The 12,195-nt window shown below is 37.5% G+C and overlaps 1 protein-coding gene across 1 annotated transcript; it reads right to left on the reverse strand.

The window, feature by feature from the left end:
- Positions 1-837: 837 nt before the first annotated feature.
- Snrpf (small nuclear ribonucleoprotein polypeptide F) lies at positions 838-7,349 on the reverse strand. Its single transcript, XM_026397856.2, has 4 exons — positions 7,213-7,349; positions 5,519-5,644; positions 1,521-1,585; positions 838-960 (listed from the first exon to the last, which is right to left on the reverse strand). The coding sequence occupies exons 1-4, from the start codon at positions 7,213-7,215 to the stop codon at positions 894-896; spliced, it is 261 nt and encodes an 86-aa protein (XP_026253641.1). The 5' UTR covers positions 7,216-7,349; the 3' UTR covers positions 838-893.
- Positions 7,350-12,195: the final 4,846 nt, after the last annotated feature.

The following is a 12,195-nucleotide window of genomic DNA, read 5'->3' on the forward strand; positions in this document are numbered from 1 at the left end:
GAGTTTTTGTAGCTTTTTATTATTCATATTGTTTTATATAGCTAAACATATCTATATTTTTTGAGTTGTCTCAGTTGAAGATACATATCCCAAATTAGTTAGTTGAATTACTTTTAAAGTATAATAATGGCTTGTTTCTGACAAAATGAGAATTTAAATGATGTATTTTCTCAACATACCTATAGGGAAGCACATAGCATACTGTTATTACTACAGAATATACATTTAACAATGTAAAACTAAAACAAATGAGAAGTTTTGAGGGGTTTAAAACTCAAGCGAAATCTACTAGATTATGGTCTCAGAATATAACCATGAGACTGATTTTTGTTTCATATGAATTTCTGTTCAGAAAACTTTATTCTCTTAAATGAACAAAGCATATGCCTCCCACCTAAATGTCAGATCACGATTTCTGTTGTGCCCTATCTCCAGTCATTGTAATTTTCAGATGATGTTTCAAGTTCAACTGTAATACGTGCATTATTTAGCTTACACTGATACAGAATTAACACTGTTTTATTAAATAATAGTCTATATTAAGAAAATGTTTAACTTTACACATTAAGTGGATCAAAAACTTTGCTTTAAAAGGTCCATTAATATATAACAAGAAAAGGGCTGAAATTCACTTTCATAAAAAATTCTGAAGTATATAAATAATTATCCCTTATAGAAGAAAATAGTATTGGGCTTATAGAAGAAAACCAACTTGGAATATAAAGTTTGGTGGCTTTTTAAAGCATTAGTTCTGTGAATCAACTTTCAACTATTTCAACATTTGAGCTTCGCATGTAAATATCTGCATATAAATAGTTCACAAGTCAAGCTGAAAAACAAAAACAAGTCTTTATTGTCTAGAAATATACATAAAGAAATCCCCATGAAAGTTGCTATTCTCTCATCTCCCCATCTTCTTCCTCTTCTTCAACACCTCTGATATAAAGGACATTATTACACCTGTAAACAGAAACAGTTCATTTAGTCGTTTCAACCAAAAATTGTATGATCTGAAATACTGTTGCTAGATTTTTTCATTATAAAAATACTACATGCTAAATTTACTATGATTCTTGCTCTTTAAAAAAAAAAATTTACTTAGATTTGTTAAAAAGCCTGCTTAATTATGGTACTTATATTTTTTACCATGTGTTTGTCTTAATGACATTTTCATAAAATAATTATTAGAATTTGGAGGCTTGCTAGTACTAGAAAATGAGTACACCAAAAATCTTTTAGCAACCAGACTTAACTAAAATTCAAAACTAAGTTCCTGCAACTAAAGTCAATGAAAAAGATTACATCTATGAGCCAGTAAATGTAATATTAACACTAGAAAAAACTTAAGGATGAATAGCTCCGAAGTATTTAAATCTTACCTTTGACAAATTTTAACAACATCAAAGTCTAGTTGTAGAATATTATGTTAAATTAAGTGATTAAAACAAAGTAATTCAAATTGAGGTGCTAATTCTAATGCTCACCACTAACTCCTTACATATACTACTGCTGTTTATTACCTTATTAAAACTTCACCAAGATGTCCAGACAATGCTCCATCTATGTACTCTTCTGTATTTGCAAGCTTAAATAAAAAGAAATATATTAGTTTAGTTGCATAGGAGGAAAACTGTAACACACCTAATACTGGTGAGAGAACTTATTAACCTAGACCTTTCTATGCCAACAACTCAAATTTACCTATAATTAGAAGATGGCCTTTTTATCACTACTGTACTTTTTGGTTTCTCTATAAACAGTCAATAAAATTAACCTTCATGAATGTGGAACTAATATGTAATAAAGCTTGTTTCAACAGAAGTTGTTAAAACTTTCAAGTTATGTAGTATTTCTTTCTATTAAATATCAAGAGTATAATCAAAGAAGGCACTCTCCAATTTATAAATAAGTTGTAATTTAAAAGTTTTCAGAAAATTTAGTTCTAAAGTAGCAGACATTAACTCTTCTCAGAGTAATAACATTATAAATCATACTGAGATGTTCAAATGGGTATACAAATGCTGTGGTTAATACAACCAAAGAATTGAGTAAGAATTTTGAAAATATTTTTATTTACAGGGAAAAACAAGTTGTTGAGATTAAAGAGTTGAGTTAGGAATATCCTTTGCAGTTATTTCGGGGAACTCTTATTTCTAATTTTAAATCAAAATTCTTAGATTTTTTTTCTACTTATAGGTTATATACTTTACTTGTAATTAAAAAAAAAAAAAATCACCACCAGGGCCAACTAAAGCTCACTAAAGGAATAAGAACGGAGAGAAGAAGTTTCCTCTACAAGTGGCCAAGGGAAAGAAAAATGGGGTTTTAAGAGAATGTGTAGCAAGGGATTTAAGACATTTTAATGAATTAATCCTATTGCTAGATATTACTGCCTCTCTTGTAGAAACAAAAAGCAACAAATAACCCCCTATACTCAGAGAATATGGTTTCATTTGAACCATATGGCTGTTGAGACAATTCATTTATACATAACAGTTATCAGAAATAATTAAGAGCTCTGGGTATGGTGGCACCTGCCTATAATCCCAGAGGCTGGGGAAGCAGGAGGATCGTGAGTTCAAAGCCAGCCTCAACAAAAGCACGGTGCTAAGCAACTTAGTGAGATGCTATCTCTAAATAAAATATAAAATAGGGCTGAGGATGTGGTTCAGTGGTCGAATGCCCCTGAGTTCAACCCCTGGTACCCTCCCCCCAAAATATTGAGAGCAATTTTTTAAAAAGATGATTATTTTTATCGTATTCTCCAACATTTAGTTTCTATATTACACAACAATGCTCCAAAGGCTTTCCATCATTTAGTAAATTCAAAGCCCTTACAGCTGCTTACAAGGCTATCTATTGCTACTATTCCAACCTAACTTTCTTTCTCTGCTCTGACATTATTACTGTACTTTGAATACAACAAACACACCCTTGCCTACAGGAGATTTGCTCTTGGCTCAAACTGGGATGCTCTTTCCCTAGCTATTTGAGTTGCCAATTCTGATCTTGGCTTCTTTCACTTCCCCAGAGACACTATCCTATCTAACACTGCATGCTCTGTCACCCTTTTTCTGCTTTTTCTTTATAGTGTCTATAATACCTGATATTATATCATATTACATTATCATCTCTCACCACTAAAACAAACTTTTGAGAATAGGGACTTTGTTTTATTTATTGGTACATTTACAATATCAGAAAAATAATGGGTACTCAATAAAATTTTTAGTGAGTGAATAAACTCAAAAGCTGATATCAACATGGTTCAAATTCATGTTTCTAGCAGGCTCACTAGGAAGCTACATTAAGTCCAAGACCAAATATTAAATGATGATATTATTTATTCTTTTCTAATGAGTATAGTTTCTGTAACATAAAACACTCTTTTAAATTGTACAACTCAGTTGTTTTCAGTATATTCACAAAGTTGTGCAACAAACATCACTAATTCCAGAATGTTTCATCATAATGGGTATGCTTTTTGGACTTTTCTATAGCTTTGGTAAATGACTCCCATTTCAAGAGTTTTCCAGACCAAATCATGCTCTATAAGAACTCTGAGGCTCTTACCATCACCTATTCAGATGGTATATGTTTAAGGAAAACCTTAGCTCTGCCTACCTAAGTACTCCTGCTAGGACTATTTACAAGAATAGAATACTTAGGGTTAGGGATATGGCTTAGTACTTAGACTCACCACATCTAAGACACATTCAAAAACCTGGTTGGAAACTACAGCTAAATAACATATGACAAAAAATAAAAAAGACACAATTAGGCATTTCTCCAAAGATAAACAAATGGCCAATAAACACATGAAAAAGTGCCCCAAAAGAAATGCAAATCATAATGGAAATCATTTCATATCCATTAAGATAGCTATAGACGAACATATATATATACATATAAATGTACTTATACAGATATGCATATCAGTGTACACACACACAAAAAATAAACCTCATAAAATTAATAGGTGGCAAGGATATGGATAAACTCAAACCCCTATACAGAGTTGATAAGAATGCAAAACCATGCATGCAGCTGCTGTGGCAAACAATATGATAATTCCTCTAGAAATTAAACATAAATTCCACTTCTGGATGTGTACCCAAAAAAACAAGACTTGAATAGATATTTATACATCCAGTTCACAGTTCAAAACAGCCAAAGGTGAAAATATCCGAGGTATCCATCAATAGGTCAGAGAATTAAAATGTGATATATCCATACAGTGGACTATTAGTCACAAAAAATGGATGGACCCTGAATGTATTATGCTAAATGAAACAAGCCAAACAGAAAATGACACATACATTTGTCCCTTGGAATCTACAGAGGTGGTTCCAGAATCCACCTGCCATCCACCTGAGGATGCCTAAGTCCCATACATAAGCTTAGTATTTGCATATAACAGGCATATCCTCCATATATTCTGCATATCTTACATATACCTTAAGTCACCTCTAGATTACTTATAATACCTCACACAATGTAAATGCTATGTAAATAGTTATTATACTCTGTTGTTTGTGGAATAATGACAAGGAAAAATGTCTGTACATAATCAGTACAGAATCAATTTTCCCCCCAAATATTTTCAGTCTGCAGTTGACTGAATCTGCAAACATAGATAATGAAACCCAGAGATACAGAGGGCTGACTAAATTGTATAAAGACAGTGGTTAGCAGGGGCTGGGTAGGGGGACAGAGGAATGAAGGGTTATTTTTTGACGGGTACAGATGAAAAAGTCCTAGATATAGATGATGGTGATAGCTATATAACAATGAATGTATTTAATGCCACTTGATTATATATTTGAAAATGCTTAAAGTGGCTAATTTTTGATATATATTTTATTGCAATTAAAAAATTAATTGAGGTTGTGGCTCAGTGGTAGAGTACTTGCTTAGCATGTGAGAAGCACTAGGTACAAATAAATGAATAAAATAATGGTCCATCATCTAAAAAAATATTTTAAAAAAATTAAATTACAAAAAAAAAAAAAAAACCCTGGCTGAATCATTTATGGAAAGTAATTTAACAGACAAGTATTCAGGTTATCAATTCCCCTGGCTGATCCATATTTTCCATGAAGAAGTGCTTTTATTGGTTTACTTTGGTGTTGTGCCTTTAGCCCTTATTAAAAGTTTGAAGAATTTCACTTTAAAATTTTATTTCAGAGCTAAGAGAAATTTTGCTTCCTCCAGTAAACTAGTGTGCTTCCCTAATAGTACTAATTCAAATGTCAAAGTGCTTCTCACTTTGTAACTATTAAGAGTAAAATCTGTGGCTGAATTTTGATTTAATCCCATGTCTTTCACCTAGTATATCACAGACATTCTCCCTAACCTTTACTTTATTCTTGAATTTTGCTTATGTTTGTCGATTTAATTCTAAGTACTCTTATTAGTCACATCAGAAATAAGGCAAAGAAATTTAGAAACTTCTTGAGAAATAAGGCAAAGAAAATTATAAATAAAATTTTATGAACTTTATAACTCTTTAGCTTACCTGCATGTTCATATACCCATCTACAGATACCAGGTAGCCCTTGTATTCCATTCCCCACTTGAGTTTCACCATCACTGGCTTTCCTGTTAATCCATTGAGGAAAGGTTTGGGATTGAGGGGTAAACTCTGTGCAAAGAACAAAAAAAAAAAAAAAAAAGGATTTAACTGATTCTTTTCCCTTAGCTCAGCTTCCATCATCTACTCTACAAATTATCGTTATTTCATATATCCACATGAAGCAGACTCTTGAATTCCTATTTTCATTTGTATTTATTGAAAAGCATCAGGAAAATTTAAATATCCAGTTAGCCAATTTCACCTTCAAATCATCAAATAAAAATATTCATTAGGTGCTTAAGAAACAATGAATACCTGCAATATTCCTGTTCCAAGCTCTAAAGAAACAAAGTAACAGCACTAAACACACACAAAGACAGAGTCCTTGCCCTCTTGGGGTGGTGGTAAAGATAAACAGTTATATTGAATATTGCAATGTGCCGTACATATACATAAATCATATATATATTGCAATGTTGTGCACAAGGGTACCAAACCAATCCAGGGATGAAAAGAAATGTAAAGAGTGCCCAGAATAAGTTATGAGGTTATTTCCAGGGGGGGAAAGTCCTGTTCCAGACAAGGAAGGCCACCTTTGTAAAAGTAGGGAAGTCAAACAAGCTAATCTCAAGAAGACATAATATGGTATTGTCAGTGAAAGCTTCCAATACAAGACTTCAGAAGAAATCGAGGGGGCAGATTGTGCTTGATAGCCTTTCACTTTAATTCTGGGAGCTAATTTGACTTTCTATCTTTAGTAGTGTTTCTTAATGCAATCGCTTTAAAGTTCACTTATTCTACAAACCACTAGTACTCCCAGTGAACTCAGACAGCCTCTCATCATTTTACCCATCATCTCCATAAAACCTAGCTACTAAACCCTCATGTTCAGCGTGATCTCAGAGGACCTGCGCAGTAACCTACTAAAGAGTCTCCAATTTAATATTCATGAAGCCAGTATTTTAAAAGTATATATCAAATAATGTATCTCTGTTTTAAATGCTTCAATGACTTCCACTTGCTCTCGGAGTGGAATCAAACCTCTTAATATGATCCAAGAGGTCCTCATAACTCTTATTCTTGTAGGCAATAGTAGCTTTCTGACAGTTCTTCTACTTGGTCAAGCTATGCTCAGGCCGTAGTGCCTATGCTCCTTTTCCCTGTGCTGGGCACACTCTTCCTCCTGCTACCCAGGTTAAATTTCACCTTCTAAGGAGGCCACTCCTGACCAGCCAATGTAACCACTCAAAGCATTCTGTCTGCTTCCTTCTTAGCGCTTACTTTAATCGCAACGATATTTTTCTGCACAGACTGGAATTCCCAGTATCAAGGAATGAAAGCGGATTCCGGGGTACTGCAGGTGAGAAGTAAAAACCCGCTTCCGTTTTACCAGGACCCTGTAATCCCAACCAACCAGAATTGCTCACACCCGGATGCAAAGGGGCAGGAGGAAGCAGGGGATCTCGTTGGGGAAGGGCATAGCAAGGAGGGCGTGCATCTGCACCCCCAGAGCAGGGAGAAAAAGCGGGCAACCCGGTGCGCGGAGCATCACGCGGATGAATGGAAAGCGCGCGAAACACCACCGGGCCCGGCGAGGCTGATCGCCCTCCCTCTCGGGCAGTTCTCTTGCTCCTTACCATCGCGAATACCGGCGAATGCTGCTGGCTACTCGCCGCCGACCGAGCTGTAACCCGTCCCTCGTGACTGGAGCAGCTAACCGAGGGCCAGAACCACGGAGCTCCGGGAGAAATGGCCGCCAAATAGCATCGCAACCTTTCACCTCTCACCACGGTCCTCCGGATGCTCTGATTGGGCGAAAAGAAATGCGTGCTGATTGGAGGAGGTGGCGGCAGTGTCTCCTAGCAACCTGCGACGAGGCGTAGGTGGCCGGCGGAGGGCGGAGTGGAATTCCGCTGGGTCCGGGAGACCGCTGGGCGTTCGCGTTGGCCACCCTGCGTGGAGTGGGCGGCTGGGAGGTGCTGTGCTCCCCGTGGAGCGGACGTGATCTCTCGTCAGCTGAGCTAATGACGGCTTACTCTGTCCTCTTACAACCGAGAGCTAGTTCCGGGCTCGCGAGTTCCTACTTCATCTCCCCCAGAATCCGTGTGTTGGGGGGCGCCTCTGCCACGGTCCTCCGTCTCCCCGAAAGTTCTCCACACTAGAATGCCCACTTGGCCATTTTTAAGGTGGGAGGAGCAAGACTAGACAAGGGGAGGTGAGACGCACCGAGGAGGGTCGGGCACAGACTTGGTTGCAGACGAGTCTAGAACGCGGTGTGACGGGCTCCGGGTGGTTCTTTTGCTTCGCCAGCTGAGAGCCGGCGCGGTCTGTGGACCTGCGTTTGTAATTCAGGACCTGGGAATATTGCACTACCAGGAGTAAGGTATCAATTACGCTTGTCTTTCCCATAATCTTAGGGTTTCGGGCAATTGACTCACTTGATCTGAAATGCAGTGCCATTCTTGGAGAACGCTGCCTTGGGGGAATATCGCTTTTTTGCACCTTTAAGGAGATAGATTGAGCAGTGAGCCATCAGTGTTTTTTTCTGGAGGCATTACAGAGCAGAAAGACTTTGGAGGCAACGTGTTGGGTAGTGTCCTAACTCCCTGAGGTTTTGTTCCTCAGCTGTATCCTGGCTCTAAAAAGTAACGCCATCCTCAAAGTGTTGTGAAAATTAAATAATGTAAAGGCGATTAAAACTGCTCGGCTAAGGGCTCAGTAGGTGTTGTTATTTTAATATTGTCCCTATAAATTTTGGAGAAGACTGACAAGACACAGTAATTTTTAGTCTACACCAGTTTTTGAAAATGTTTACCCTAAGGTTCAGTGGATTTTTCTCTTAGTGTCAGTCATTCATAAATCTTCAGCCTTTTTATGGATTTTAGTGCCTACTCTTTCCCAACAGTTTGGAAACCTTTCTGAGGAAAAGGGAACCAAAACGTATTGAGTACCTCCCATGTTCTGTTAGGATATTTCATGTAATTTATCGTATTTAAATCCTCATGGTAGACAGGCACAGTGATGCATGCCTATATTTCCAGCTATCCGGGAAGCTGAGGGCTGTGGTAGGAGGATGGCGAGTTCAAGGCTAAGCTGGACTACTTAGCAAGACCCCTTCTCAAAATGAAACAAAAAGGACCAGTGACGTGGTTCAGTGGTAGAGTGTTTGCCTAGTGTGTATGAGGCCCTGGGTTCAATCCTGCACCACTAAAAAGAAAACAAAACAACAACAAAAACGCTTACAGTATTTCAAGGTAGGTATTATTATCCCCATTTTGTAGGTGAGACAGGTTTAGAGAGGTTACATATTCTTGCTGAAAGATACTAGAAGGTAAAATAGCTCCAATACCTACAACTTTTCTTTACACCAATATTGTCTCACCCCCAAAGATGTTTAAGAACAAATGAAGAGAAATGCAAATGTTAATATAGAATGGTAAAGATAGAGTTTAGAGTTTTCTTTTTGAATTCATCGTCTTCCTTTTATTTATTCTCATAATCTCAGCATCTTATTGTTCTATGATTATGGTCAGAATTAATCAGAGTAGGTTTAAGGGGAGAAAAACTCAAGATTTGTGTGTTTTCTGTCTGGTAGAAGTTTTGTGCATATTATGTCAAACCCGAACGATGGTAGTATTTTTTATTCAAAAAATTAAGACTCAGAAATACATTTTCTTCTGCAGATCATATAGCCACTAGCCCTAGATTAGAATTCAAGTCTTTTTGCTGTTTAAAACCCACTGCACCACTGTATAGAGACAATCATGCCTTAAAGGAAACCTGGTGTTATGGTTAGAAGCCAAGACTGTCTGAAATTAAATCCTGGCCATGTGTGAGTTGTCTCTGCTCCAGTTTCCTCATTAGTAGACATAATAATGGTGGCACCTATCTTACAGGGCTGCTGGGTAGCATGCAGTATTTGTAGTGCTGTGTCTCCTGATGCTGAGCAGTTTCAGTAACTAGGCATGGGCAAGCAAGCAGATCCATGGACCACCACAGCGTAACCAGGGGGACTGCTGCATTCCCACCGGAAGAGGGACCTGCCTACTTTCTGTTTGTTGTTCAAAAAGTTCTGGGTCCTTGGCTCTGGTTCCCAGCTCTGGTGGAACCTCTATCTGGGTAACATCCTTCTGGGCTCATCATTTTACCCAGGGCACTTGGGGGCAACATAAGAATGATAATGCCCCTGCCCTTTGTTGTGCTATGTTACAAACTGTCTTGCTCTGACTCAATGAATCTCAGCGTCTACTTTTGGCACCTGTAGAGGGGTTTATTCCTTGCCACTTAAAGTTCCTGGCTCTTTTTCGTAGGATTGACATGAAATGAAAAACATTACATAATATATACAAAGCATTTAGTACACTATCTGGTTGGAGTTGGTGTTTAATAAATCTTTGTTCCCTCCTACATGTATATTCAATCAGAATCTAACCACAATCCCCCCAAAACTCTGGTGTAAGTAATGTGAAACCTGTATAAAAATAGCACCTTATTTATTTATTTATTTTAGATCTCTATAAAATGGACCTAAAGGAAAAGTATTAAAAAGTAATCTCCTTAGTCCAGAATTTTCCATGGAAACAGAACCATTGCCAGTCCTGGCCTTTAAGTGTGCTCCAATGATTAAGTCAGCATTGATCAATCAGTGAATGTTTTAACCCTAGAGACACCTAGTCTAAACATCTGGTTTTGTATATAATGAAATGGCATGAATTAGACCTAGGACTTTCCTAGGTCCTAGAATTCATGCATTTCTCATTACACCAAGTTACCTTTTTATCATCCAATTTATTCTACAAAGGATTTTGTTTTAATCAGCTTTTTCTTTTTTTAAATTACATCATGTATTTTATAAAACATTGTCATATAGGATTTAATCAGCAAAGCAAAACTGCAATGAATGTTTGTTTAGTCAGTTTTTTCTTTTGTTGTTGTTCTTTTTAGATACACACGATATTTTGACATATTATGCGTACATGACTCCATACATAACTTACTCTAGTTAGGATTCCAATCTTGTGGTGGTACCTAATGTGGAGTTTCACTGGTCACGTATTCATATATGAACATGAGAAATGCCCAATTCATTCTACTGTCTTTCCTATTCCCATCTCCCGTTCCCTTCATTCCCCTTTTTCTAATTTCTATTCTACCCCACCCCGGCCCAACTTATTTTGTATTAGCATCTGCATATTAGAGATAACATTTGTCCTTTGGGAATTGGCTTATTTCATTTAGTATAATATTCTCCAGATCCATCCATTTACCAGCAAAATCATAAAGCCATTCTTTTTTGTGGCTGAGTAATATTTCATTGTGTATACATATCACATTTTGTTTATCCATTCATCTGTTGAAGGGCACCTAGGTTGGTTCCTTAGCTTAGCTATTGTGAATTGAGCTGCTATAAATATTGATGTGGCTGCATCACTGCAGTATGCTGATTTTAAGTCCTTTGGGTATATACTGAGGAGTGGGATAACTGGGTCAAATTGTGGTTCCATTACAAGTTTTCTGAGGAATCTCCCATACTGCTTTTCAAAGTGGTTGCACCAATTTGCAGTCCCACCAGGAATGTATGGGTGTACCCTTTTCCTCACATCCTCGCCAACATTTAGAGACTTGTGTTCTTCATAATTTCTATTCTGACTGGAGTGAGATGGAATCTCAGTGTAGTTTTAATTTGCATTTCTCTAGTTGCTAGAGATGTTGAACATTTTTTCATGGATTTGTGACCATTAGTATTTCATCTTCTGTGGGAAGTGCCTCTTCAGTTCCTTTGCCCATTTATTGATTGGGTTATTTGGGGGTTTTTTGGGGGGGAGGTTGGTGTTAAATTTTTTGAGTTCTTTAAATTTCCTAGAGATGAATGCTTTATCTGAGGTGCAAGTGGCAAAGATTTTCTCCCATTCTATAGGCTCTCTCTTCGTATTCTTGATTGTTTCCTTTGCTGTGAAAGAGACTTTCTAGTTTGATACCATCCCATTTATTGATTCTTGATTTTACTTCTTGTGCTTTGGGAATATTGTTGAGGAAGTCAGTTCCTACGCTGTTAGTCAGCTTTTTCATTGCTGTGGCTTAAACTCCAACAAGAACAATTTAGGGCTTGGGATGTGGCTCAAGTGGTAGTGTGCTGGCCTGGCATGTGTGAGGCACTGAGTTCGATCCTCAGCACCACATAAAAATAAAATAAAGATATGGTGTCCACCTACAACTAAAAAATAAATGTTTTTTTTTTAAAAAGAACAATTTAAATGAGGGCTCATGGTTTCAGAGGTCTCAGTCCTTAGATGGCTGCCTCCATTGTTCTGGGCCAAACATCATGGGGGAAGTGAGCAGAGAGAGATGGGAGGAGAAGGAGCCACGGAGAAGATGGACCCTGCCAGGGCATGCCCCCAGTGAGCCACCTCCTCTAGTCACACCTGCCTAGAGTTAGCACCCAAGTGGTCCATTCAAACTAGGGCGGACTGGTTATCTTATAATCATTTCATCTCTGACCATTCCTTCATTAACAGGAGCTTTTGGGGGACACCTCATATCTAAACCATAACAGATCTGAAGTGACTTATTGAAAAAAACATTAAAAAGAAATCATGAAGAATGAAAGGAAAGTAACAGAG

This window comes from Urocitellus parryii, chromosome 5, assembly GCF_045843805.1.
Source record: "Urocitellus parryii isolate mUroPar1 chromosome 5, mUroPar1.hap1, whole genome shotgun sequence".
Classification (NCBI taxonomy): Eukaryota; Metazoa; Chordata; class Mammalia; order Rodentia; family Sciuridae; genus Urocitellus; species Urocitellus parryii.